We start from the raw sequence: 23,556 nt of genomic DNA on the forward strand, positions 1-23,556 counted from the left end.
GTTACGGGCCATGGCCGCCGAGATCCACTCGCGGCCGCAGAGCCGCCGGCCCGTCCTGCTCAGCAAGGTCGAGGGGCACCAGGACGCCGTGAGCGCCGCGCTCCTCATCCCCAAGGAGGACGGCGTCATCACGGCCGGCGAGGACAGGTGACCCGGGGCCCGCTCCCCGCCGGGCAGGGCAGGGCCGGGCCGGGCCGCGGGGCTGGGGAGGGAGCCGGGGCAGCGGGGGCTGCTGAGGGCGATCCGTGTGTGCGCCGTGCCTTGGCCGGGCGGCGAGCGGGGACTCCGGGCTGCGGCCGTAAGGAGATCCACGGTCCCGGGGAGGAAGATGCCGTCAGCTGTGAGGGAGGATCGGCTCGGCCCGGCCGGTGCGGGGCGCGGGGCTGACACTTCCCCACCGGCGGGGAGAGAGACGCTGCTGTGCGCCGTGCGCGCTGTCCGGCCCCTGCGGAGCGGCTGGGAAGGCGCGGCTCGTCCTGTGTGTGAATGGGTCCTGCGGAGGTTATGAGCAGAACCAGGAGTGAGGGAATATGTTTGCCTCGGCCTTCCGCTCTGCTGGCTGAAGCACTGGCAGTGTGTCACCGCTTCCCCGCCTGTCGGGAGAGCTGGAGCTCCCCGAGCTGCTCCGGCCGGAGCGAGCCCGTTCTGGTGGCAGCTCGGTGTGCAGTCCCAAACCCGCTTCCCTCCGGCTGAAGCCGCTCAGGGAGTGAGTTGGCAGGTCTGATGAGCTGCTGAGCGCGGCGCTTTCTGCTTGGAAGGGAAGGTGTCTTCAGAGTGTAACCCTGGTTCTCGGCACTGGCTCCCGTGTCCTGTGAACCCTCTGCCACAGAAGTCGGTGGTGTCGTTTAGCAAACAGATGAACTTCCATGAAGGGAAAGTGGAAATGAGGAAGCAGGTGGTACAGAGGGCTGTGGCCAGGAGAGCAGTGAGGGGTCTGCAGCGTACAGCGAGAGATGTAATTTCACCCGTGCTGTGTGGAAAGTGACTCTTAAATGTGAAGAGGGATGGGAGATGCTTCTTAAGAAACTGTGGCCCCGTGTGAAAGAACAGTGTTAAAAGTGCAAAAGTCTTTGAGGTGTAGCTTGGTGCAGGGATAATTTTAATGTTATACTATAAAACTTTTAAAACTAAATTTGCATTAATATTTGCATGAATTTCTGTTTGAAGAGCTTGACCTTGTGAGAAATAGGAGGGTATGAGTGCTGAAAATCAGCAGAGCAACGGTGTTATCTGAACTGGGTTTTCTGGCATTTATTTTTAGGTCAAAAAGTGCAAACAGATCGACTGTCTAGTTGGTTTGTATCGTCCCTTCCTGTGGAGATGGCTTTGTGCAGTACATGTTGGATAACAGCTTTTGGATGGGAATTTCCTTTCCTTCCAGTCACTTAAGTATCATTGTTTGTGTTTGTGTTCAGTTTGCTTCGATGGGCTTCCTGAAGGAGACAGGAGGAAATAGTAATTTTTGAGACTCCATATCAGAGTTCAACCCTCACAGCGTTTCATGGCTTGCAGAGGCTTCCCTATGGCAGACAGTGTCAGTGTTTAAACTCAAGGTCTAATGCCAAAGGTTAAGCAGTCTGCATGCTTAGACTGCTGATAAGAGTGAGGATGGAGCTGCATCTTTATCTGGGCAGGTTTTGATGTCAGATACAGACCTGTGCCAGGAGAGCAGAGGCCACCACCCACCTTTGGTATGTGTAATTTCCAAGTGAGTCTGTGGACTCGTGGCTGGATTTGTCACCCGCCTTACTGTGAGAAATTACTTAAATCTTTAAACTTTCAGAAACTGTGGCACTGTATTACCTCTAATCTGGGATACCTCCTACAGTACATCAGAGCTTTCACCTGCAGTTCAACATGTTGTCAAACAGTGCTCCCCTGTTTGTTCACTACGAGTGGGGTGTAGGTGTTAATACTGCGTAACTGATGATGCTGCTGGCAGCAAAGTGCAGAGTACAAGGAGCAAAAGAGCTGCTGTGTGTACTGAGAGCAGGGCTAAAGTATTTTTTATTACATCTTAATGCAGCTAAGGCTGTCAAGTATTTCAAAATAATCAGCCAGAGGAATGTGTTTACAAGTTGGGTAGTGAGGAAAACATTGGTGCACAAACATTCCCTGTGAATGCTGTAGATTATTCTCGTTAGAACTACTCATTGTAGTTATTTCTATTTTAAATTATATTTCCTAGAATAAAAAGTAATGGTTTTATTTTTTTTCAGATGATGCAAAAAAATTTGGCGTAGATCTGTGAATGCCAACAAAATTCTACTCCTTTTTTTTTTTTTTTTTTTTTTTTTTTTTTTTTTTTTTTTTTGTAAGTTTTAAAGATGAAAAAAGAAGCACGAGTACCTGCAGGAGACAAAGAGTTAATTTTCCCAATCGGATTTTTCAGCAGGACACTTGCCATCTGTGAAGCTTTCTCAGAACTTATCTAGAAAGGATGATTAACTCCGTGTCCCTGTTGGCATCTTGTCTGACCCTGGCTGCAAGACAATGTTGGGAATTGTTGCAGAGTGTCCCTCAGCAGACAAATAGCTAAGGCAAGGGGAGTGTTTCCCAGCTGCAGCTGGGAATGCTGAGGGATGATAAGCTGTGTACAAGACCCTAAAGATGAAAGTAATGTATTTACTACAGGCTAACAGGAGCTCTGCAGTCACTGGCACATTTCAGTGCTGGTGTTAGGTGACTGACTGTGGGTAGCTGCTTAAAGTACAGTATTAGCTTTTGTTGTGTTTTTGCTTATGAAACTTAAATATTAGTCAAAACATGTTTTAATTTTTGCAGAAATTTGTTAAAAACTATCAGCTGTTTGAGCTTCCATTGCAATGTGATTAAACCAGGTTCCTAATGCTGTTTTGGGAACAAGGTCAATAACAGTGTAAATATTTTTGATTTAGTTAAACTACCAAAAAGAGGCAGGATTCTGTTCTTGCTAGGAAAACAACTGTCAGTGGTTGATTTGGGGTAGGAAAGCAGTTGTTGTTGGTTTGAAGGAGTTGGGAACAGGGCTGGTGCAGCAGCGCTGGTATTGTAACAAGTTTGGATTTGGGTGTTGGTCTTTCATCACCTCTCCCTCCCTGGCCCCTGTGCTGTTGGCTTTCAGGGGGCAGCTTGTGTAGCAGGAGCACAAACACTGTTGGAACACAGCATTGTCTCTGCTCTCAAACACCAGGTTTTTTCTCCAACACTGTTGGGTGCTTACTCTGTAAATGAAACAGCAATTGAGAACAATAAAAACCCTTAGAAATTGGTAAGGCCACAGTCAGTGTTGCTTGAAGATTGTTTTTGAGTGTCTTTCTTTATATTACATTAAAAAATCCTGTGCCAAAAGCCCTTTGAATTGTGCTTCTGTAAATGTGCATGGTGTCCAGCTGAAAGCAGCTTCTGGTTCAATACTGAATTTTAGGGAAATTTGGAGGTAATTTTTAATCTTTTTTTTAAAAGTTTTGCTTCCTCCTGCCACTCTCAGAGACCCGAGTCTAGAATTTAAAAAGTCTGTCGCTATTTCTGGTGCTCCTTAATGAGTTTTCAGCATTTTACTTAGTGAGTAAAAACCATACCGAGACTGCTGTCAAACAACTCTGTGTCCTTCTAGACCCTCAGCAGGGAATACTTAAGGAGAAGTGAGTGTTAGGCAGCTCTTCTCAGGTACTGAGCACAGGATTCTTCATTAAGTAACCACCAAGTTTTGAGGAAAGTGATAAAGACTCTAAGGCAGTTGTCACAACAAAGCAATTGTGTGGTTGAAGGAGATTGTGGGGGCAGCATTACTGGGGGAGTTCTCTAGTCCTTTAAGAACTAGTATTTCACAAATTAATTTGTCCTAACAAAAGGAGATGCATCACAAAAACAAGTCTGCAAGAGAGAATCGGGGAGAAGTGGCATTTTGGCACAGATCACTTGCTGACTACTGTGGAACGATCTCTTCAAATTTTGCTCAGTCAGAGCTTTATATAATTAGATATAAAGCTGTCTGACAGCTTATCTTTGCAAGCATGAGGTGAGCAGAGTCTAAACCTTACTTAAACCAAAATAAGAAGCTTTTAGGAGTTAATTTTCCTAACTCTTGAAGCTATTTGCTTAGACTCTTGACTTCACTAAGGGGCTGTGCTGGTGATGATCAACACAAAAGTTATACTTCCATTAAATAACTTCTTAGAAAAAAATGCTTCCTTTTCTGTACTTCAATATAATTAACCGCAATACTGAGAGGAAGCTAAGTCTGCTTTTGAAAAAGCAATGCATGATTTTGATCACCATGATAACTTATATTGTAATTTTTAAAAATAAAAAATAATTACATGACTTTGCCTAGAAGTGAAAGAGTCGATTTAGTAAAAGCCACCATCTGAGATGTTCAGAACAGTTTGAGCATGATGGAGTTGCTTTTAAAAGCAAGTTAAAAAGCTGATAAAGGTGCACAGGTGCTAACCTGCGCTATTAGGTTTGCATCATTAGAATGACTTGAAAACATTGTTTTTCCCATGTTCTGTGATACCAAGAAATAGCAACTGCTCTTCTGAAGAGGTGACCTACTGACATAAGGCAGGCTGTTGATTATTGTAAAGAGGAAGTGATAGCTTTTGAGACAGTCTTAATGCAAAATATTTAGTGGACTGGACTAATGTCCATCTGCCTCTGAACTGGTAAAAAAGTAACTTGATTTAAAAGCTGAAAATCATTGTTTTGGGACAGTGTATGCTCAGCTGTATTGCTTTTAAGTTTTTGAAGAGTACATTAAGGGTGGGCATTGTCTGCTTTATTTTTGAGTGGTGTTTTAAAGAAAAGCCTTTAAATGGATTGCAAAATTAGAATGTTAGTTGTATCTTCAGCAGTAAAAGTTCTGAAAAGTTTTGCATGTGGTGCAAGACACTGGTCCCCTCCTGTGCTCTTTTTGTTAAGCACTTTAGTGTCAATCCTACATGATGTTTAACTAATTAGTCCCCCATATTTTTCTAGAGAATTCTAAATACCAGAACTTCTATTAGTTAACAGTAAACAGAACAGCACAGTGAAGCCTCTTGACAGTGTTTCCAGGTACATATATTTACAAATCATTTAGGAATGAGGAAGTTGGATTTAAACAGTAACAGAAAGACAAACAATGATCTGGAGAGGAAATCTCAAGAGGACTTAAATCAACCTTAACGCTGTCTGCACGTGTGCTCTTAACTTCTTGGTGTAGAGTCCCTCGGATGTGTCTGTTGTAGGAATGTTTTTAATTGATGAGAGCTTTCCACTTCCTTGCTGATACTCTTCTATCCCTCCTCCCAGGATCTGACAGTCATCAGAGTAGTATAATGCTAAATGTTCTCAAATATTCTCTCACTTATCCTTTCCTTCCAAGAGGTGATTCTGAAAGGTTGCAAACTGAAGCCAATTTTATAAAGAATCTTAGCATGCTGCCCAAGTCATCTTGTCAGCTTTTCAGTTTCTGTTTGACTGGCTCATCAATCCTGGTCATATTTAGGGCAGAGAAGCAATGCAAACCAACAGCAACTGATGTTGCTCGTCCTTTCCATTCCTACATGAGGGATTAGAGGCATGGCTTAGAGGAAATAATACTGAATTAGATATGCTGTCCTCCATGGATTCTTAATATTTGGGGATGAAGATGTCAGTAATGTGCTGGTCTAGAAGATGAGCTGCTTCTGTTATTAATATTCAGTATCTGGCTTGCTGAAGGGTGAGTTACACAGAGATGCTATAAAAATTAAAAAGTTTGGACTTCCATAATGAAATGAATTGCAATTTTTTTTTAATGTATCAAGACACTTAATCTGCTATAAACAAACTGGTTTGCTCTGCCAAAGATGGAAAGTTTCTGCAATTTGACTTATATCAACCAGAACCAAGAAGGAAGTAAAGGGATGCAATTTGTAGCAATTCTGAGGGGAGCTGAAATAGTATTTCCATTTCATACTTACTGAAACTCCGTGTATAAATAGTTTTGAAGAAAACTTTTCCAAATCCAAGGGTGCCTATTCTTTGTGCTAGTATTGTTATGTTAGAGCAGTATTTGAGTACTGTTACCTCTGTTATGTTGTTCCTCTATTATGTTTGAGTAGCACAAAAGCTAAGGGGAGTGAGGCTGATCCATGAGTAAATTCAGATGCCAGGGATGGTGCACTTACAGCTGCTTCTCCCTGCTCTTCCCCTGACACAGGACAATCCGAGTATGGCTGAAGAGGGACAGTGGGCAGTACTGGCCCAGCATCTATCACACCATGGCATGTAAGTACAGTAGGGAACTGGTAAGTGGTGGCCAGGCATACTATGGGTTTTGTACCTGTGTTGTGTGTATGAATACCTCCTTCTCATTTCCCCAAGGGCTGGATTCCCTCAGTGATCTTGATTTTGGGAGCTTTGCAGCAAATCTAGCTCAGACTTTGATTTGAAACTAGCTGCATGGTGGGTGAGATCTGTGGCAGTGTTCTGTCAGAACTACATCCTCAACCTGGTAAATCATTGTGGATCTGCAGCTGGACATGCCTCAAATGATGGCAAATAATTTGTCTGCCAACTAAGTGAGCTTTTCTAACCACTAGCTGAAAGTTGAGACATAAGAGTACTCTCAGCTTTCCAAGGTGTGCATTTTTCTCTTCTAGGGCTGCATTTGAGATCATTTTAGTGAGCTCAAGTTCTTAAGTGTAACCAGCTGTTGCTGTTAGCTCAGCTTTCAGCCTGTGTAAAATTCCTCTTGCTGAGTTGCACCTTGTGGCAGGAAATCATGTTTGCATATGGTTCCTGTTGGTATATCTGAGTTACAGTAGTCATGTTCCTGTCCTCAGCTTCACACATGGGAATTGAACTGTCTTTCCAAGGGATGCTAGCTATGCAGACTAGTTTCTATCAAACTACTTAAACAGGTTTTGTCCTGAGTGAAAGAATTGACTTTTATTAAAGTCATGTGTATCCTAATACCTCTATTTAAATACTGTAATGTGCTTGCTTTTTTGACAGCACCATGTTCTGCCATGGCTTATCATCATGACAGCAGACGGATATTTGTTGGCCAGGATAATGGAGCTATCATGGTAAATTGCTGTGACTTTTCTTCTGAATGTAGGTTAGAATTGCTCAGATTGTCCATGTGTTGCTGGCAGCTGATAGTCTGTTTTCTTTCCATTCATCGTGGAATGCAGCTACTGCTAAATGGCTGAGCTTCTTGGCAGTTCAGCTGAGATATATGTGGGAGGACTGCAAGGCAAAGGTTCTTCTGGCTAGATGTGAGCCAGGTAGCTTCCTGAAGCCCTGGAGCCATTAGTGCAGCAGTGGACCCAATTACATTTTGCCAAGGAGTTGTTTTGAGGGGAGTACAGTAAGCTGGGCAGAGTGCCATGGTGGTGCTCCAACAGGGGGTTTGAACTGCAGTTGGTTTGCCCCTGGCCAGGAGTATGGATCTGTCTGTATCCTGCCATGCGCACATCTATGGATGTGCTTGCTGCAGATCTTTTTATGTTGTAGAAATTTCAACACTTGCTCTAAAATTATAAGAGGCTGTGTTCGTCTCTTGCTGGGAATCCTTTCTTCCCTCTTTCTCAACTTTTTCTGTAATTGCTGTCCCTGTCTTGGAGAGCATACACTTGGCAGAACAGAAACTGGGTTTTATTTTTGCCCTCTTGGTAAAGGAGGGGAATCTTGTGACTCTCAGATGGTTTAATGGTTTCCTTTCTTTATGAAAATAAGGTCAAAATAAGAACTGCCCCATGAGGAGCCTGGGTACTGCATGAGTGTCATAAAGAGTGATTCTACAGATAACTGCTACGAATAGCCTACAAAGAGCTGTGTAGAATTCTAGTGATAACTACTGGAAAATTCAAGTTGAGACTTCTAAAATTTCTTTAAGTCTAATGGATCAAATAGAGAACACTGTCACTTAAACCTGTCCATTGTGAAGTCACAAACATGGAAATCCTAAGTACTGTAAGATACAGTTTTCTTTACTCCTGCTGGGGACAAATGGGATCTTATCCCTTCCTATAATCTCCCTTCAGCAAACTCAATTCTGAAAGGATGTTCCCTGTTGAAAATTCAGTTCACTTAACACCTTAATTTACAGTTGGTATTTCAGTGTGCTTTGCTCCAGCCTCAGAAGCTGCTTGGTTTTTGTGGGATATACTGCTGGTATGCACATTTTGGCCTGTGAGGTTGCTGCTTCTTTTTGAGTATCAGTGTTGTTTATGTCACTGTGGTATTTTCTAACAATTTCACTTTACTTTTAGGAGTTTCATATTTCTGAAGACTTTAATAAGATGAACTTTGTGAAGACCTATCCAGGTAAACTGTAAACCACTATCGACACTAACATTTGTGTAAAGGGGAGATATCTACAATGCTTGGGAAGCTGGACGCAGTCACAGATTAATCAAATCCAGATATGCTTTAACTCTGACCTTATAGTGGTCACTTAGTTGGGGGATAAGTGCCATAAGAAAAGTGATTTGTCAGACAGCTTAGTCCAAGTTGTAGTCATTATCATTAAGTTCTCTAAATCTTTAGTCTGCAAGTGTAGTGAACCAGAACTAGAGAGCTCAGGTTTTGCTCTTCAGCCGGAGTAGTTGTACTACATGACTGGTGTAAGAGCTTTCTAAAGGCGCATTTTTGGTATTTGCTGTTTCTGTCCTTCTTGTAATCAATGGGCTTGGTTACTCCTAGCTCAAGGTAAGAGTCCTTATCTTTTCTGTCATTCTAGGAGATCAACAAGGATGAAAACGAGCTTCCAAAATGTGGGAAACAGAGTTTGTGGGATTGTTGTAATATTTATAGACATACCGGTTTCAGCATTTGTCTACACATCCTTTAGAGAAATACAAAACTCAGTTGTTGGTTAAAATTGGAATATTAATGTGAAAGGCCTGAAGGAAGCTCTTAAAGACTGCAGATTATCTATCAAAACAAAGTGCAGTTTGTCTTGTGACTCCCTGACACTGATAGAAGCAACATTCTTGCTTGGGAGAGAAAGACCTTGTTCTTAAAGCAACAAAATCTCCCTTTGTCCTAAGGGAGATGATTTGACAATTAATCAAGGGAAGTACTTGCATCTTGGGGGGCAGGGGAGGCTTCTTTCTAAAGGAGCCCCAAACCAGGACACACGTGTGACTTCTTGCTTAGGGGCAGCATTCTCAGCAAAGCTGGGTGGGATTTGGTTGCTGTCACAGGAAGCAGTTTGAATGCCATGGACTAGATATCCTTTCAAGTGCTTAGGATTATGAATGTGAGCATAGCTCTCTGGGGTTAGGAAAAGATGCATTTAATAAAGCAATTCAAGTTTTTATATGTGTTGCATTACTCCTCAGTAGTCCTGAGCTAACTAGAAGCTGAGGGTTTGCCTGTTCCTCAATCTTGGGTATCTGGGCTGATCTCAGCCTCTCTCTCTGGGAGAAAGGCTTTCAGCAGCTGACTGATGGGTTTAGTTCACTTGAGCTATTCAGAAGGCAAATCCTAAACAGAACTACGGGAACCTTTTCATCCAGCCTAGATGCAAGTATAATATAATGATTAAAGATTTCTCTGGGGCATTGCCTGGATATTGTCTTCAATCTCTGTCTGTCTGAATTAGAATGGAAGTACACAGCCCTTTGATTTTTGGGGAAGAATAGCCAGAATCTTTTTCTCCTCACAGCTCACCAGAATCGGGTGTCTGCTATTACTTTCTGCCTGGCATCAGAGTGGCTCATCAGCACAGGTCATGACAAGTGTATCAGCTGGATGTGTACCAGGAGTGGGAGCATGCTGGGGAGACATTACTTCACCTCTTGGGCTTCATGTCTACAGTATCCTTTAAAGAATGATTGCTACCCTGAAGCTGGAACAGTACTTTGTTCCTTTACCTCAATTTGTTCCCAACTTTCCATGTGTAAAAACTAGAGTGACATCTCTTGAAAGTCTGCTAACCCTTATTGTCATTAAAAGTTCAATACCTTTATTTCTGTTAGTGGTTATTAGATAGCAGAAGAGACCACAAGCTGCAGAAATCCCAGTCTGTATTAGTTCCTAATTTTGAGGTGTCTGTCTGTAGCATCTTGTGGCAGTGACTGTATCTATAGCCTGGCTCCTAAATTTCCTGGGCAAGTCACTTGTTCAACAGATGCCACTGTGCCTCTGAGTCCTTCTAGAGCATAAAACATCATGAAAACCCTTTGGACTGCTTTAATTTTTCTGTCTTTGCTCAAGTTAATCTTTTCTATCTTTAAGCTACCAGGTACATTGAAACATTATTCACCAGTAGTAATTTGTCTGTGTACGATTTGCTTTCTGTAACCTACATTTAACTGCAGCATTTGCAGCTTAGGTACTCTGGTTGTCTGTTCAGCTGTAAGTGCTTCAAGGCATTCTTTACCCTATGTAAAAGACTTACAAACCCAGTAACTTGAAAGGTAGTTCACGTATCAAAGCTTTTGAAAGCACGTTAAATACTTGAAATTCTAAAACTATTCTTTAGCTTTTGTTAATGGTGACAGTTTAGATGTTTAGTAATTGAAGGTATTGGTTGCTGTATGAGGTTAATGGCAATAATCTTTTAGAAGTAGCAAGATTCAAAAGCTGAAACAGGTCAACAATATCTCTTAAAGACATGAAGCCCTCTGTAGAGTGGCTCTATACCTGCGTCCTGGTAAGAAGCTGAGAGGAAAGCTCAGTTGCCAGCTGCATGCCTGGCCTTCTGAGGCCTGCCATCTGTGCAGACCCTGCCTTACTGACTGTAGAACTGTCAGGTTTCTACTGCTGTACTGCTGCTCTTCTTTAGAGTCCAGGAGAGTTTTGTCCCACTAAACATTCCATGTGCAGCTCCACTCAGCTGAATGCAGCACAGAATAGATTACAGCTGGTTTGTGTGTTGGAGACCAGCTCAGAGCAGTCTGGTGAGCAATCTGAGCCTCACTGAATTCAGTGGCTTCTATAGCTAATGCTATTGCAAATAATGGGAAGTTTATTATTAAAATGGAGAAAAGAATATGACCTTTTGTATCAATATAAAAATAAATTTCCACTGAAGAACTTGACATTTGAAAATCCATTGTAATTGATCTGCCTTTGGCCTTGTGTTTGGAAGAACCAGCTTGCTGGTGTGTGTACTAGGTCCTTGGTCTCCCTGTGGGGAAGGAAGTTGTTTGTTAATGATCCTATGTGTAAGCTTCTGAAAAACACAGCAGAGTGCCTATTCTTTACTGGATTAGTGGGGATAAGGCAAGCCCGAACATCCACGATGAAGAAAAGATCACATGTTCAGGGAGTTAGAGGATTTGTTGAAAGTAAATTGTTTATCTCAAGATCCTGAAGGCTTAAGAGATTTTGGAATGTAATCAGATGGCAAAGCCTCTGTGTTTTCACTTAGGGTGGTGGGCATTTTGGTAAATGGTCTTTTTAAAGTTAGCCTTTTCTGTTGGATACCAGAGGCTACTTTTCTAGCTGCTGCCTGTGTTTTTGTGGGGTTCCAAGAGGACACCTAAGTTTATACACTGCTCTTGGGTAATGTGGTGTCAGCTGCATGGGTCTTCTGTTGCTTTTGCTTATATTCTGAATAAGAAAAGTTATTCTAAAAGCAGCAAATTATCTAGTTCCATTGACTTGCCATGTTTTGGTTTCTGGAGTTCATAGTTGCATCGTGGCAAAAACCGAGTATGAGAACAGTTACAAGGTGTAGTGCTTTTACCCAATGTGTCACCTTGTTAATGGATCCCATGTTAGGATGTGGTGTGGAGTTTATGTCAGTGTTGACTGACAGAATCCTTTCTGACATTAGTTGAGTTTTCAATACCACACTCAAGGACCTGCGTTGGTAAACTGGGAATTCCAGAGAAGAGGACAAGAAAGGAGACAATCTCACCTTGGCAGTAGCTAGAACATTGAGAGTGTACTTTCGCTGTAAGGTGAACTTGCTGTGGAGGGTCAGCATCCTTGTATCTTGGTTGTCCTCTCCTAGGGATATCAACTACTGACATGCTAGAAAATGAAGGGTTTATTGGAGAAGATACTAGGTAAGACTGAATCCGCCCAGTGTCCATGAGGTGCTATTAATGGTTGCAGAGAGCTCTGCACTGCAATAAATAGTCTGATGAGTTTTGGCATCTTGTAGACAAGCATGAGTGTTTTCTGTAAATATCTGCTAGAAATAGCCTGAAGCTACTTGGCTTGCCTTAAACTAGGGCATGGATTATCTCATAGCTTTCTCCAGTGGCTTTCTAAAACTCTTCTCTCTTACTTTCTATGCATTTTTACTTGCACATGTAGGGAAGTGTGATGAGAAGGAGGGAATCAAAAAGGTTTATTAACAGTCTCCAACCACTTTAGAAGTAATTATGTAAATATTTATGTGGTGTATTAAAATGTTCTTTTCCAATTCTTTTAGAGTCTCTAGCCGACTGTTTCAGTCACATAAAATACTCTTCGAAGAAATGAAGTTTCTCCTTGACTGGTGTTCAGATATGATCATGAAACTCAGCATGCATTTGTTGGTGATTATTCTGGACAGATCACTCTTCTGAAGCTTGAGCAGAATACCTGCTCAGTTATCACAACCCTCAAAGGGCATGAAGGTAAAGTAACTCTTTGTCTTAAAGCCACTTGTCCCAGGTACGGTACCTCTTTGTAAGTTGGGGTGAGATGTTCAGTTGCATATCTGCCTCTTAAGGGTAGATACTGGATGAAAAAGCAGTCCAGGGCAGTGGTTATCATAAGCTGTTGAAAGCTGTACTTGACTTCCTGTTAAAGAACAAGCACATTCTTACTGAAGGGAAATTTTAGCCTTACAAAACATCTACAGGTATTTTTATTATAGATGAAAAATACAAGTAAACATATGCATTCAGTTAAACACAAGTTATCCACTAGATGGCCACCTTTAAAAGCTTTAGTCTCCTTAACATTGGAGAAACTGCCTAGTCTGAGGCAAATGTCTCATCTTCTATAGTATAGCTGAAGTCCTTATAGCAGATGTAGAATCAAGTGCTCCCTGACATTATATAGATCCAGTCTGCTGCAATGAGCAAGGCAAGAATGCAAATCACAGAATAATGTGCTGCTTAATAATATGCTGAGAAAAATAAACAAGACAGTGCCTTTTCCCATGTGGTACTGGCAACTTTCAAATCAGCTGACAATTTGCATGTGGGTAGGGATGAACTACTGGGTCATGAGTCTGACCCACTGGAAAAGGCTGCCTTGTTTAACAGCTGAAAGTATAGAGTAGGCTTTGTTAAAGCTGGGTGGACTCCTGATCTAGAGATGACTGTAAAATGATACAGATGGTTTTGAATGCAGGAGGCAAGTTGAGATTTTCAAGTGATAAATGTCTCTTCTGCTTTCAAGGAGAATTTCTGTTCAGAGCAAAATAATTCTCTTGGCCCCAGAGACTCCTTTGCCTCTCTATACTTTTGCTCTGGTCTGTGTTCGAATGCAACTTCTTGGTAGATGTTGCAGTTAGTCTGAAAGCAGGATGTGTGTGTGGCTCTTGTAATGTGTCTTCTGTCTCGAGTTGTGATGGGCTTCCAAGAACCAACTTCAGCAGTGCTGTCCACACAGCAGCCAACTTTGGCTCATATATTTCCAGATGGGGACTGTGAGCCTTAAAATAAGACTTGGACTAGCATAAAAGATGATTTTAACTGGTATAGTACTAGTTGTTTCATCTTTTTTCCTTTTTTTTTAAAGCAAATGAGATTATGTGTAACCTTTTTTCCTCCACCATATTTGTGTAATATTGTCAAGATATAGTAACTAAACTTAAATGGCATCTAATTCTCCTCTGAGGGCAGTTGTGTTTGACAGACTTCAGAAGTCTGATTTCATCTTGTTTGCTTTCTAGCTCTTGCTCTGTGTGACTTCATAAGCAAGCAGTGTTTGCTTTGCAGTTTAAATGGTTTCAAAGTTTGTTCTCAGTTTCCAGAATTCACCATGTGTAACAGCCTGCTTTGTGTAATGCTGAGATAATATTCAAATTTAATGCCTTTTTGGTGCACATGCTATTTCCAAATGGGTCAGCTTGAAAACAGCATAGCCCTAAAGGAGGCAAGAAAACCAAAACAAAACTCTTTTGCTTTAGAGCATTGGAAAGAACTAATTTGGGCTCTAATTACCATTCTTCATCTTGGTTTCGGACTAACAAGGTTTTTGATGACAGCCGAGCAAGGGAAGGATCTCTGCAAAGGAATAAAATATCCCAACTTGACAGCTATAGGTGGCATGAGTAACAAAATTATTCCTTTAGTCTCCTGGTTACCGTGGGTATGGGTTTCATATAAGGCTGCTACTGTCAGATGACTCATTTCTTTCTATCCCTAATTCACAGTCATACTTGGCCTTCTGAAATCTGGTTTTGTAATCTAGTGAGTCCTGGCAGATTTGCTAACAGCAGTGAAGTTTTCACTTTGTTTCTTAGTCCAACTATTTTAAGGTTGTAAATGGTTATGTGAGGGAGTTGCTTTACCTGAGAATACTGTGACCTCTGCTGCAACCACTGACCAAGCACTGTTGCAGATGCTGGTTTCTGTTTGGCAAATGTTTGTACTTCTATCTTCCAAAGCTCACATAGCAGCCTGGGAACTCTTAAAATCACCTACCTAAATACAAGGGGCAGAACTCAGAGTTTCTGGCTTATGCTATATCTATCTTCTAAAGGACATCTGTTCTATTGTCCAGTACTCCTTGCCTCTCTGTCAGGACTGCACTTTGCTGTTGGATGCTGCTTCCTCTGCCTTAAGGCTTTCAGTGTGTTACTGGAGTAAGGCAGTACCGCAGGTTTCCCTTCAATGCTCCAGGAGGGCATCACTGTGTTGGGAGCCAGTCCTTTACATCTAACTGCAGAATATTCTTTCCTAGGGAGCATTACTTCCCTGTGGTGGGATCCTGTCCAAAGGCTGCTCTTCTCAGGTGCCTCTGACCACAGCATTATCATGTGGGATATTGGTGGAAGGAAGGGGCGAACGCTGCTGCTCCAGGGACACCAGTATGTAACGGAGTCTTGTTTCTCATACATGTCCTGTAATGAACACAGTCTCCCAGGAAGACTAAATAGCCTGGCAAGATACTTCAATCGTTGTGAATAATGGAGAAAATTACTCTTTGCAGAACCCTGAGTAGTTTGAAGGGGAAGAAGGATAATCAGTACTAGGAAAGCCTTACTGATTAATCTTTTTTCTTACTCATGTTTAATATATTATTACCATGGTTTAGAAGTAACACAGAAGTAGTTTATAGAAAGAGGTGGGTAAAAATCATTAATCATCTGGTTTGGCCTTTTAGTAAAAATTGCCTATGTCTTTATTGTAAATACTGCACTGAGTTACCTGTGGGAGGAGGGCTAGAACCTTTATGTATAAGCATGTTCATGTACACCTATAAAATAAGCTTCAGTATCTTCCTGTTCTCTCTGTCTTTCTATCAGAAGTGATAACAGATTGGCTGAATTACAGGGATAGTCTCTCAACTTCAGAAAACGTTATGTCTCCCCTCCTCTGAAGTTGAGGTAGTTGTCTGTCACAATCAGCTCTTAACTTTTAGAGACCCCCCACTAGCTGCCATTTTTAAATGTAGGGCTTCAATTCAGTCTGTCAGGCAATTCACAAGGGAAGGTATATTCTACTTAGAAATGCACTGGCACTAGAGATCTTGTATATATTTAAAGATATTTGTATAGTGTGTTCTCCTCTTGTCTAATTCCATAGATGCCTCCATCCACTTTTGATCAAGACAGATAGCCTTAGCCCTAGAACTCTTGTTAAATCCTGAGGATTTAGTTTTATGGATGAAGAATTAATAATAGAATCTTGGTTACAGAAAAGTAACTGAAGTCAGTGACTGGAGGACTTTATACTGCTGTTACTACTGCCTTATGTGTCATGGTGAAGACTTGTAACAGTTTAGGTTCTCTTTGTACTGAATGGGAAGGTAAATTTTTCCGAGAAGCAGAATGACTTCTTAATTCAATGTAGATGTTGCAAAGCAGTTTGATGCTACTCAGATTTTTCATTTCATTTCTTAGGGCAGACTTTTATTTTGCCATTACTTTCTTTAGGATTAAATAGTCTTATTGGTGAATGTATACTTTGCTTTGCAGCTACAGCCTGAATTACTGTGATTTGTTAGCAAAAGTGGAGCCTCTGTCTGCTGCTTAGTTGCATCTTGAAACAAATATTTCTCTTTATTTTTCCAGTTGTCTCTGTTTTGATAAGTGGCTCTCCTTGCCAACACGGAAGAGTATTTGCACAGGCACTCTGAGCCAGTTGACACTCAGTTCACCATCAGGGCTTACTGCCAGCAAATGTTAACATGGAACTGTACTGGTATTCTGGTCAGGCCTGTAAGAGCACTCTCAGCAACATCCTGGGCAGTGCTCAGGTGACTGCATCTGTTCACTCATCCTCATAGCTCTGCTTAGGGGATTTAACAAACTGGAAATCACTTCTTGGCTTCCTCAGTAGCTTTATTTACAAGGATAAATCAGTGTTTGCTGGGAAAGCAAGCTTTGTTTAAATGCCTGTGGGTAAATAGTGTGTGCTTTGTTGGCAGTGACAAGGTGCAGGCTATCTGCTACATCCAGCTGACACGGCAGCTGGTGTCCTGTTCAGCTGATGGGGGAATTGCTGTTTGGAACATGGATATCAGCCGAGAAGAGGTGAGTTCATCTCAGAGGTCAAGGATATTTTTTTTTCCATTTTCAGAGACTAATGTGACTTTCCTTAGTCAGATTTGCAGGTTGCTTTTCCTATGTTGTCTGGCATTTCAAAGCTTATTGAAACCTATTCTATTCTAGTGGCTGTTCATGCTGCATTGTAGTAAATGGGTTCACAGGACAGGAAAAGTGCAGGAGATACTTGGGACTACTTTGAGTTTATCTCAAAGAGACAACAGGTTCACTGGAATGGCTGTGGCCTTTGCTTTTGGAACAATCAAAAGCAGTCAAAGAAACCAATGGACTGTGCTTCAATAGTCTTGAAAAAGGTTCTCAACTTGTGTGAAAGCAGGTAAAGAAGTGAGAGGTAGATTTTGAGATACAATTCAGAAAGCAGAGGTTCAGTCCCCAGGCAACATTTTTTGTAAAGATCTCAGTACACAGCAGTTGACCTGGCCGTACACTTTCTTTCTGCTTCAGTTCATATCCATGGTGGTGCAACTGAGAATACTCTTGTTTTCTTACTGTACGCAATGTAAGTGAATTGAAAAAAAAAATGCTTTGTTGTTCCAAGTTTCCTCTTGTGAAGTTTCAGGGAGACTTCCTCATGAGATGTATAAATTGCATAGAATATACAGTTCAAATTCAAGTCTATGTACTAAAAATATTTTGCCTCTCTATCTCTTACAGGGATATTCTCAGTTAAAGTATCTGAGAGAGCTGAAATGTGTAAAAGTTCTATTTTCATTTGGCCTAGTCCATTTATGGCAAAAGAAATGTGTGGGTGGGAGAAGGAATGCTTAACGAACATGTGGGCAGGATGGAAAATGCAGATGAGTTCCTAATTATTTCAAACTGCAATCCCATGAAAGTAGAAAAGATAATTACTCACAGAATTTACTTCTGGACAGCCCCTTTCTTAGAGGGGATTACTGCCTCATAGCTTCTACAATTTGGACTACACTGGTCCTTAAAAGCCATCCAGACAACCAGAGCATCAGTCTTTAAATGCCTGCAGCAGGTTTAGTAACTTAGATGTTTGAATGAGTTTTCTTATTAAGGCAGTAAAATAACATACTCCTGTAGGCTTAAAAGGTGTAGGAGGTGTGTAGGTAACCAATAACTGTATTCTTGGGTTTGGGGTTTTTGTGCTAAACTTTCTTTGTACTATGCTCTAAGCAATTTATTGTTGTCTTGTTGACATGTCCAGAACCAGGGCATCTTTCCAAGTAAAACTTTACTTTGAGTTCTTAAAACAAACTTCCGTGATTGCTGTATGAGGGAGAACTATTCTGATTGCTTACATCTCCTGCTCTTTTGTAGGCTCCTCAATGGCTAGAAAGTGATTCCTGTCAGAAGTGTGAACAGCCTTTCTTCTGGAATATAAAGCAAATGTGGGACACAAAGACAATAGGGTTGAGACAGGTGAGATGCCTGATTTCAGTGCTTAGCTGTACTTCAGAATTTGAGCAAAATGTAAACAAAAGACCACTAAGGCTGGTAGATCTTTTCAACTCTTGGTATTTTTGCTGCTTTGAAGTGAGGTATATTGAGAAGTTACATCTTCTTGGCACTGCTAACACATTTCCAAATTCTGTGAAAGTGCTGCATCAAACTTCTGTCACAGGTCAAAGCAGGCTGTGCTAGGAGTGCTCTGTTGGATTTCTCTGAATGTTCCCATGCTTTGGAACTATGGACAGCTAATCCTCAAGTGTTGTGTAAAATGGCAAACTTAACTGAGCATGTAGATGCTCAATCCAGTGAAGCACTAATGGCCCTGTTCTTACTGCACCAGAATGTGAAAGCTTTCCAGGTAGTTTTCTTTAAGAAAGGACTGGACAGGCACCAACAGTCACCTGTTTCTGGCTTCCTTAGACTGGAAGTTTTTAGCTGGGTTGCTTTTTCAACCCTCTTTTTCCCCTTCTCCCAGAAGGAGCTTGCGGGAGAAGAGGATATACACAGAAAGTATGGAGATAAATCCATTAATGATCCAAACAACTGTTCAGAACTCCAGAGATGTTAGTCTTTGGTTGAAGAAACAGAGCATTTCCTAACAGGTTGCTTTCTAACAGGTCACAAAACAGAAGCTTTGATGTTTTTGTTGTTCAGTGGACACTTGGTATGGTGGTCAAGTGACATAGTGTAGTGATTTATTTGTTTATTTTCTTCTTCCTTCATGAAGCATCATTGCAGAAAATGTGGGCAAGCAGTGTGTGGCAAGTGCAGCACCAAACGGTCGAGCTACCCAATCATGGGATTTGAGTTCCAGGTCCGTGTCTGTGACTCCTGTTTCGAGTCCATCAAGGATGAAGAGTGAGTATTAGGGAGTAATAAATTGTAGTAACACTGCTGATGTGCAGAAATCCTTGGGCTTGCTCCACATGCACACACAGTGCTACAGAACACACCGAGCTGACTCTCTGCTATTATGCCTTGGGGACTGAAAGCACTGTGATGGCAGAGATCTCCATCTGCCTCTGCAAGCACATTTGGATCAGATGTGGGATTACGACATTTTTGTCCTTGGTAGTTCTTCTTTTTCAGGAGCTCATATCTAGACTTGAGATATATTTGTCTCAATATTCCAATATAGTTAAAAGCTATTGATTGCACTTAAAATTGCTAAGTGGGTGCCAGGCTATACATTACAGCTTCCAGGATGTATATGTATTAGTTCATATACACTTTTCAAAAACTTTGGTAATATTCTTCAGAGCTCAACATTATTTTCCTCATGTAAGGAAATCAGGTTATACATCATTTGCTGTCTCATTAAACTTACCTTAGAAATGAAGGAATCCCTTTTCTCTTGATATGAACGGAGTAGTCAAATGTGAAAATTTTAGGAGTGTTTAGGGTTTCTTGTTGTGTTGTTGGGGCTTTTTGTTTGCTTGGGGTTGGTTTTTTTGAAAAGTGGGATGCTGTGCCCTAGTTGGCTTCTGTAGACAGCAGGAGGAAAATGTACCTGAGCTTGACTTTGTTAGCCAAGAGTAGAAGTATTTGCTAGTTCAGTGTCCCACTCTGCTCTAGTATTATTAACAGTCAGGCTGCAGAAGGCCAGGAAATGTCACACTTGTACAGCTCCACAAGCAGTGCCTTAGCATGACTTGCTGATTTAATTCTGTCCCCTCTAATATGGTACTGCAGCTCTTGGAATTGACTTATTAGTACTTGAGCAACTTAATTTTCTTTTAAGTTTATTTGCACTGCTGTAATGATGCCATGAAGCTTCATCTGATGGCTGGCTTTCATTTCAATTGTTCTTGTGCAGTCGTACTTCCTTGGCAACCTTTCATGAAGGAAAACACAACATTTCACACATGTCCATGGACATCTCCAGAGGGTTAATGGTGACCTGTGGGAGCGACCGGATTGTGAAGGTATTGCTGCATCTCTTTCCTGCATTTCTAAGAGATATTTAATAGAGGGTTCATTTTTGTATACTCTTTCTTTCTTTCTGACAACTATTGCTATAAGGTATCTATTGTGGGAAGAAGGAATAGTATTTGCTAGGCTGTTCTTCTGCAGCTAAATGAGGAAATGACTTGTAACTCCACTGTATGGAGTGCAGCTGTTGGATCTGTTACTGTTGTGTCTCTGAACAAACACAGCAGGCGTGGGCAGCAGGAGAATCTGCCAGCAGCCTTAAAGGCACAGAGCTGAGGAAATGTGCGGGTTCCTTTGCTCTGGGCTCCATGGCCACTGAAAGCCCTTGTTATGAGACAGTGACATGGAGCTCAGACTGATACAGAACCTTGCTGTGCCTGAACTCTACATTCACCATGTGTGTCAGAACTGAGACACTGCCATTCTGTCCTTGTTTTGTTCTAAGCATGTTTGTGACAAACTGCATAGTACTTCTTAAAACAGACTTACACAGAAGACTTCTGAGCCCCAAATTTGGCTTTTGGTTTGTAAGGCTGGTGTAACTCTATGAGATTTTGCTCAAGCATAGATTAAAAAGGAGTTGTTACTTTGTGTCCAGGGATGTCTTTGTTTGCTTCTATGCCTCTTGCAGAAAGACCTGTGAGTCTGACACTAGTGCTGTGTAATTCTCCACAATTCTCTTGCAGATCTGGGACATGACGCCAGTAGTTGGCTGCAGCCTTGCCACTGGCTTCTCTTCCCGCTGATCTCCTCCGTGGCAGGTTCATGCACCTTATGTACAGCAATATCCACTGAACAAATGGAATCCTCCTCAGAATATTACTGCAAACACTGGTTGCTTGATTCTCCTCCTGCTGCTGTTCCAGGAAGGACAGTCACCCTTGTAGAGCACAGCTTTTCTGTTGGGCTCCCCGGGAATCTCCGTGGTGCTGAAGTGCGGTTCTGCAGCCTCTCCGACTGACATAAACGGTTTATCTGCAATACGATACCTGGATGGAAGGACCTGTTGTCTCTCAGTTTACATATGTGGTGTTAACAATGTGCTATCTCTGCTGATATATCTTGTACAGATACCTTGTAGCTAAAACATTACCAGAGTAAAATGAGTGTAGTAAATTCAGTTTGTGCAAATAGTAAAATAACTTATTCTCTCTTCCAAAAAGCAGTTCTGTTGAAATGTTTTTGAGCAGTCACTGTCTAAATTGTCTCCAAAAGGTATGTTGGTTATTCCTATGGAAGGAGGAGATAGTTTAAACTGGAAGGTAGCTTCTTTCAGATGAGATAGTAAGAGAATCTTAGATCACACAGGATCCTTTATTGGCTTTTTTGTAGTGTTCGTCTTCAAGTTCAGTTGTTAGTGAAATCACTTTTGTGGAAGAGCTGTTCTGTGTAGGTAACTGGTGAGTCTGCAAACAATCCTGGGGTTTTTATGTAGTGTTTTAGCATAGCTGATAAACTTCTGTACTTATGAAAACATGCAGCCCACCTACTTTAAAAACTGGCCATAGGTATGAGCCATGTACTTTGACAACTATAGTGCTGTTAGAGTGGAAACCTAAACAAATCTGCCTTGTTACAAGGACCAGTTAAGAAAAAATGGCCAGCTAGATTTTAGAGATTTTTTTCTGTGGAGAAGCTGATGTTCTTTAATGTTAGGGAACCTGTCTCTGCTAAAGTACAGCATAAATTCAAATGCTGTCTTGATGTTGCTTAAAACAGATAAATACTGAGCAATAATTACTGAGGTACAGAACAGCTGCTTTTTCCCTGCACCTAGGAGTGTTAATTCTGAGGTATCTATATTGATCCTTTCCTGTCTCAAAGCTGAGAACTATGAAGAAGAGCTGTGAGGCTTTTATGACTGTGCAGTTGGCACATAAAGGAAATAACTAGTGAGAGATACTGTCAGTAAACGGGTTTGTCAGTTGAGTGAATCTCCTACATTTGAACACTTTAAAGGAGAATTTCTTTTTGTAACTTTGGAAGCTAAGGTGATATGTCACAGAGTTTAAGCTTGGAGCTGTTAAGATTTTTCTGAAAACAGATGCAATATGTGTGAGGACAAAAAAGGGTAGGTCAACTGGCCTGGAATAGGTGGTGTTACACAATTATCAAAGGTAACATGCTCTTTCTGGCAGAAGAGTTGAGGGTTAGACTGTCTACTTACAGCAACAGTCAAGTGGTGCTATGAGTGTTAGTGAATTCAAGTCCTAGGTGTGTAACTTGACACTAATAATCTGCATTGGACCATGCTGTAGGCTGAAATAGATTAAGATCATTAATATGTCATAATTCACTTGCATTTTAAGCCAAAAATCTGATAGTCTCCAAAGGGCATTAGAATCCAGAATATGATAGTTACTGTTACTTTGTCTGCTTTTTCATGGGCCTTCTCTGGAAGTTTTGTGAAGAGTTTGTTTGCTAGCCTTATTGGGCCACTGAAGAATAAACAAAACCATCTTTTGTGGGGATCCCAAAACTTGTCTTGCCTTCAATACAGGATTTAGCACCTGTCACACTGATTTGATTCAACTCTGGCTACATGCTGTATATCTTAGGTTTTTTGGGAAGGTTTATTTCTAAGCTGTTGAGAGAAAATCAGCTTGCACTGGAAGAGCAGTTGCAGCTTTATGCTCTAAGGCCTTCACTTTTCTAAACTAGGAAAGGAAGTGTTGCAGGGGTGAATAAGCTCTGATAATTCTCTGCATTCAGTTTCAGACTTGGTTCTGTCTGGTTCTGGAAGAGGACAGAAGCCTTCTTCCTTGCAGCATGTAAGGCAGAACATGAATTACAGTGCCAGAAATGTTTAAATGTTTAATATCTCACTGTAATAGATTAGGAGGATCTAGGGTGTGGGTTAAGCTGGGAGATTAACGTAGATGTGCAATGAGTACCATATTTTTCAACCCAGGCATTCTGAAACCTATACCCATGATGCTGAGGTGGGACTCCTCTGCAGTTAGCACTCCAGAACTCAGCGTTTTTAGTTCTCATTACTCAGTGTGCCCCTTCTCAGCACGCAGCTCCCCCCTCCCTTCCTTGTGAATACTTCCTCTGCTTCTTTACATTATGTTTTTGCCACTAGATAATATATTCTCTACTGCCTAAGGAATCTATTTTCTATAATTGATATACTTAGAGATAGTATTGGTTCAGATATAATGACAATTAAGGCCACTAAATCATTAGTCTTTTAAGTGTACTCTTGGTGTTGAATGAGTAATGCTCACAAACCACTAAAGAGAGAGTAGTTTTGTTTATAAACAACTATTTTGAAGGCACACACTCTCTCATGAAACTGAAAAAACTTCAACTATGTCAGCTCAAGTGTGCAATTACAGAGAAGCCTTGATTTGAAGCATTACAGATCTCGCTTGTGTAACCTCTTCCTTTGGGGCAGGGAAGGGGAGCAAAGGGTACTAATATGTGCTAATTCCTTCCCAGTTGTATTTCTGTACCCTGCATAGTTAAGAGAATCTAGATAAATCTGTTCTTTGCTCCTCCTTGTCTGTTTTTTAAAATTTTGATTACATGTACAATAAAATATTTCTTGATATTCA

The 23,556-nt window shown here is 41.4% G+C and overlaps 1 protein-coding gene across 1 annotated transcript; it reads left to right on the top strand.

The window, feature by feature from the left end:
• WDFY1 (WD repeat and FYVE domain containing 1) lies at window positions 1-23,556 on the top strand. Its single transcript, XM_083868580.1, has 12 exons — window positions 1-147; window positions 6,167-6,234; window positions 6,964-7,037; window positions 8,226-8,280; window positions 9,626-9,776; window positions 12,424-12,536; window positions 14,818-14,944; window positions 16,507-16,612; window positions 17,933-18,034; window positions 18,792-18,922; window positions 19,881-19,989; window positions 20,683-23,556. The coding sequence occupies exons 1-12, from the start codon at window positions 11-13 to the stop codon at window positions 20,740-20,742; spliced, it is 1,233 nt and encodes a 410-aa protein (XP_083724706.1). The 5' UTR covers window positions 1-10; the 3' UTR covers window positions 20,743-23,556.

This window comes from Zosterops lateralis, assembly GCF_965231275.1.
Source record: "Zosterops lateralis genome assembly, chromosome: 10".
Lineage (NCBI taxonomy): Eukaryota > Metazoa > Chordata > Aves > Passeriformes > Zosteropidae > Zosterops > Zosterops lateralis.

Excerpts from the sequence above, each read along its gene's own strand:
- WDFY1 (XM_083868580.1), top strand. The coding sequence starts at position 11 with ATGGCCGCCGAGATCCACTCGCGGCCGCAGAGCCGCCGGCCCGTCCTG. Across the intron at positions 18,035-18,791 it reads AGACAATAGGGTTGAGACAG|CATCATTGCAGAAAATGTGG; the intron begins GTGAGATGCCTG and ends TCCTTCATGAAG. Across the intron at positions 18,923-19,880 it reads GAGTCCATCAAGGATGAAGA|TCGTACTTCCTTGGCAACCT; the intron begins GTGAGTATTAGG and ends GTTCTTGTGCAG.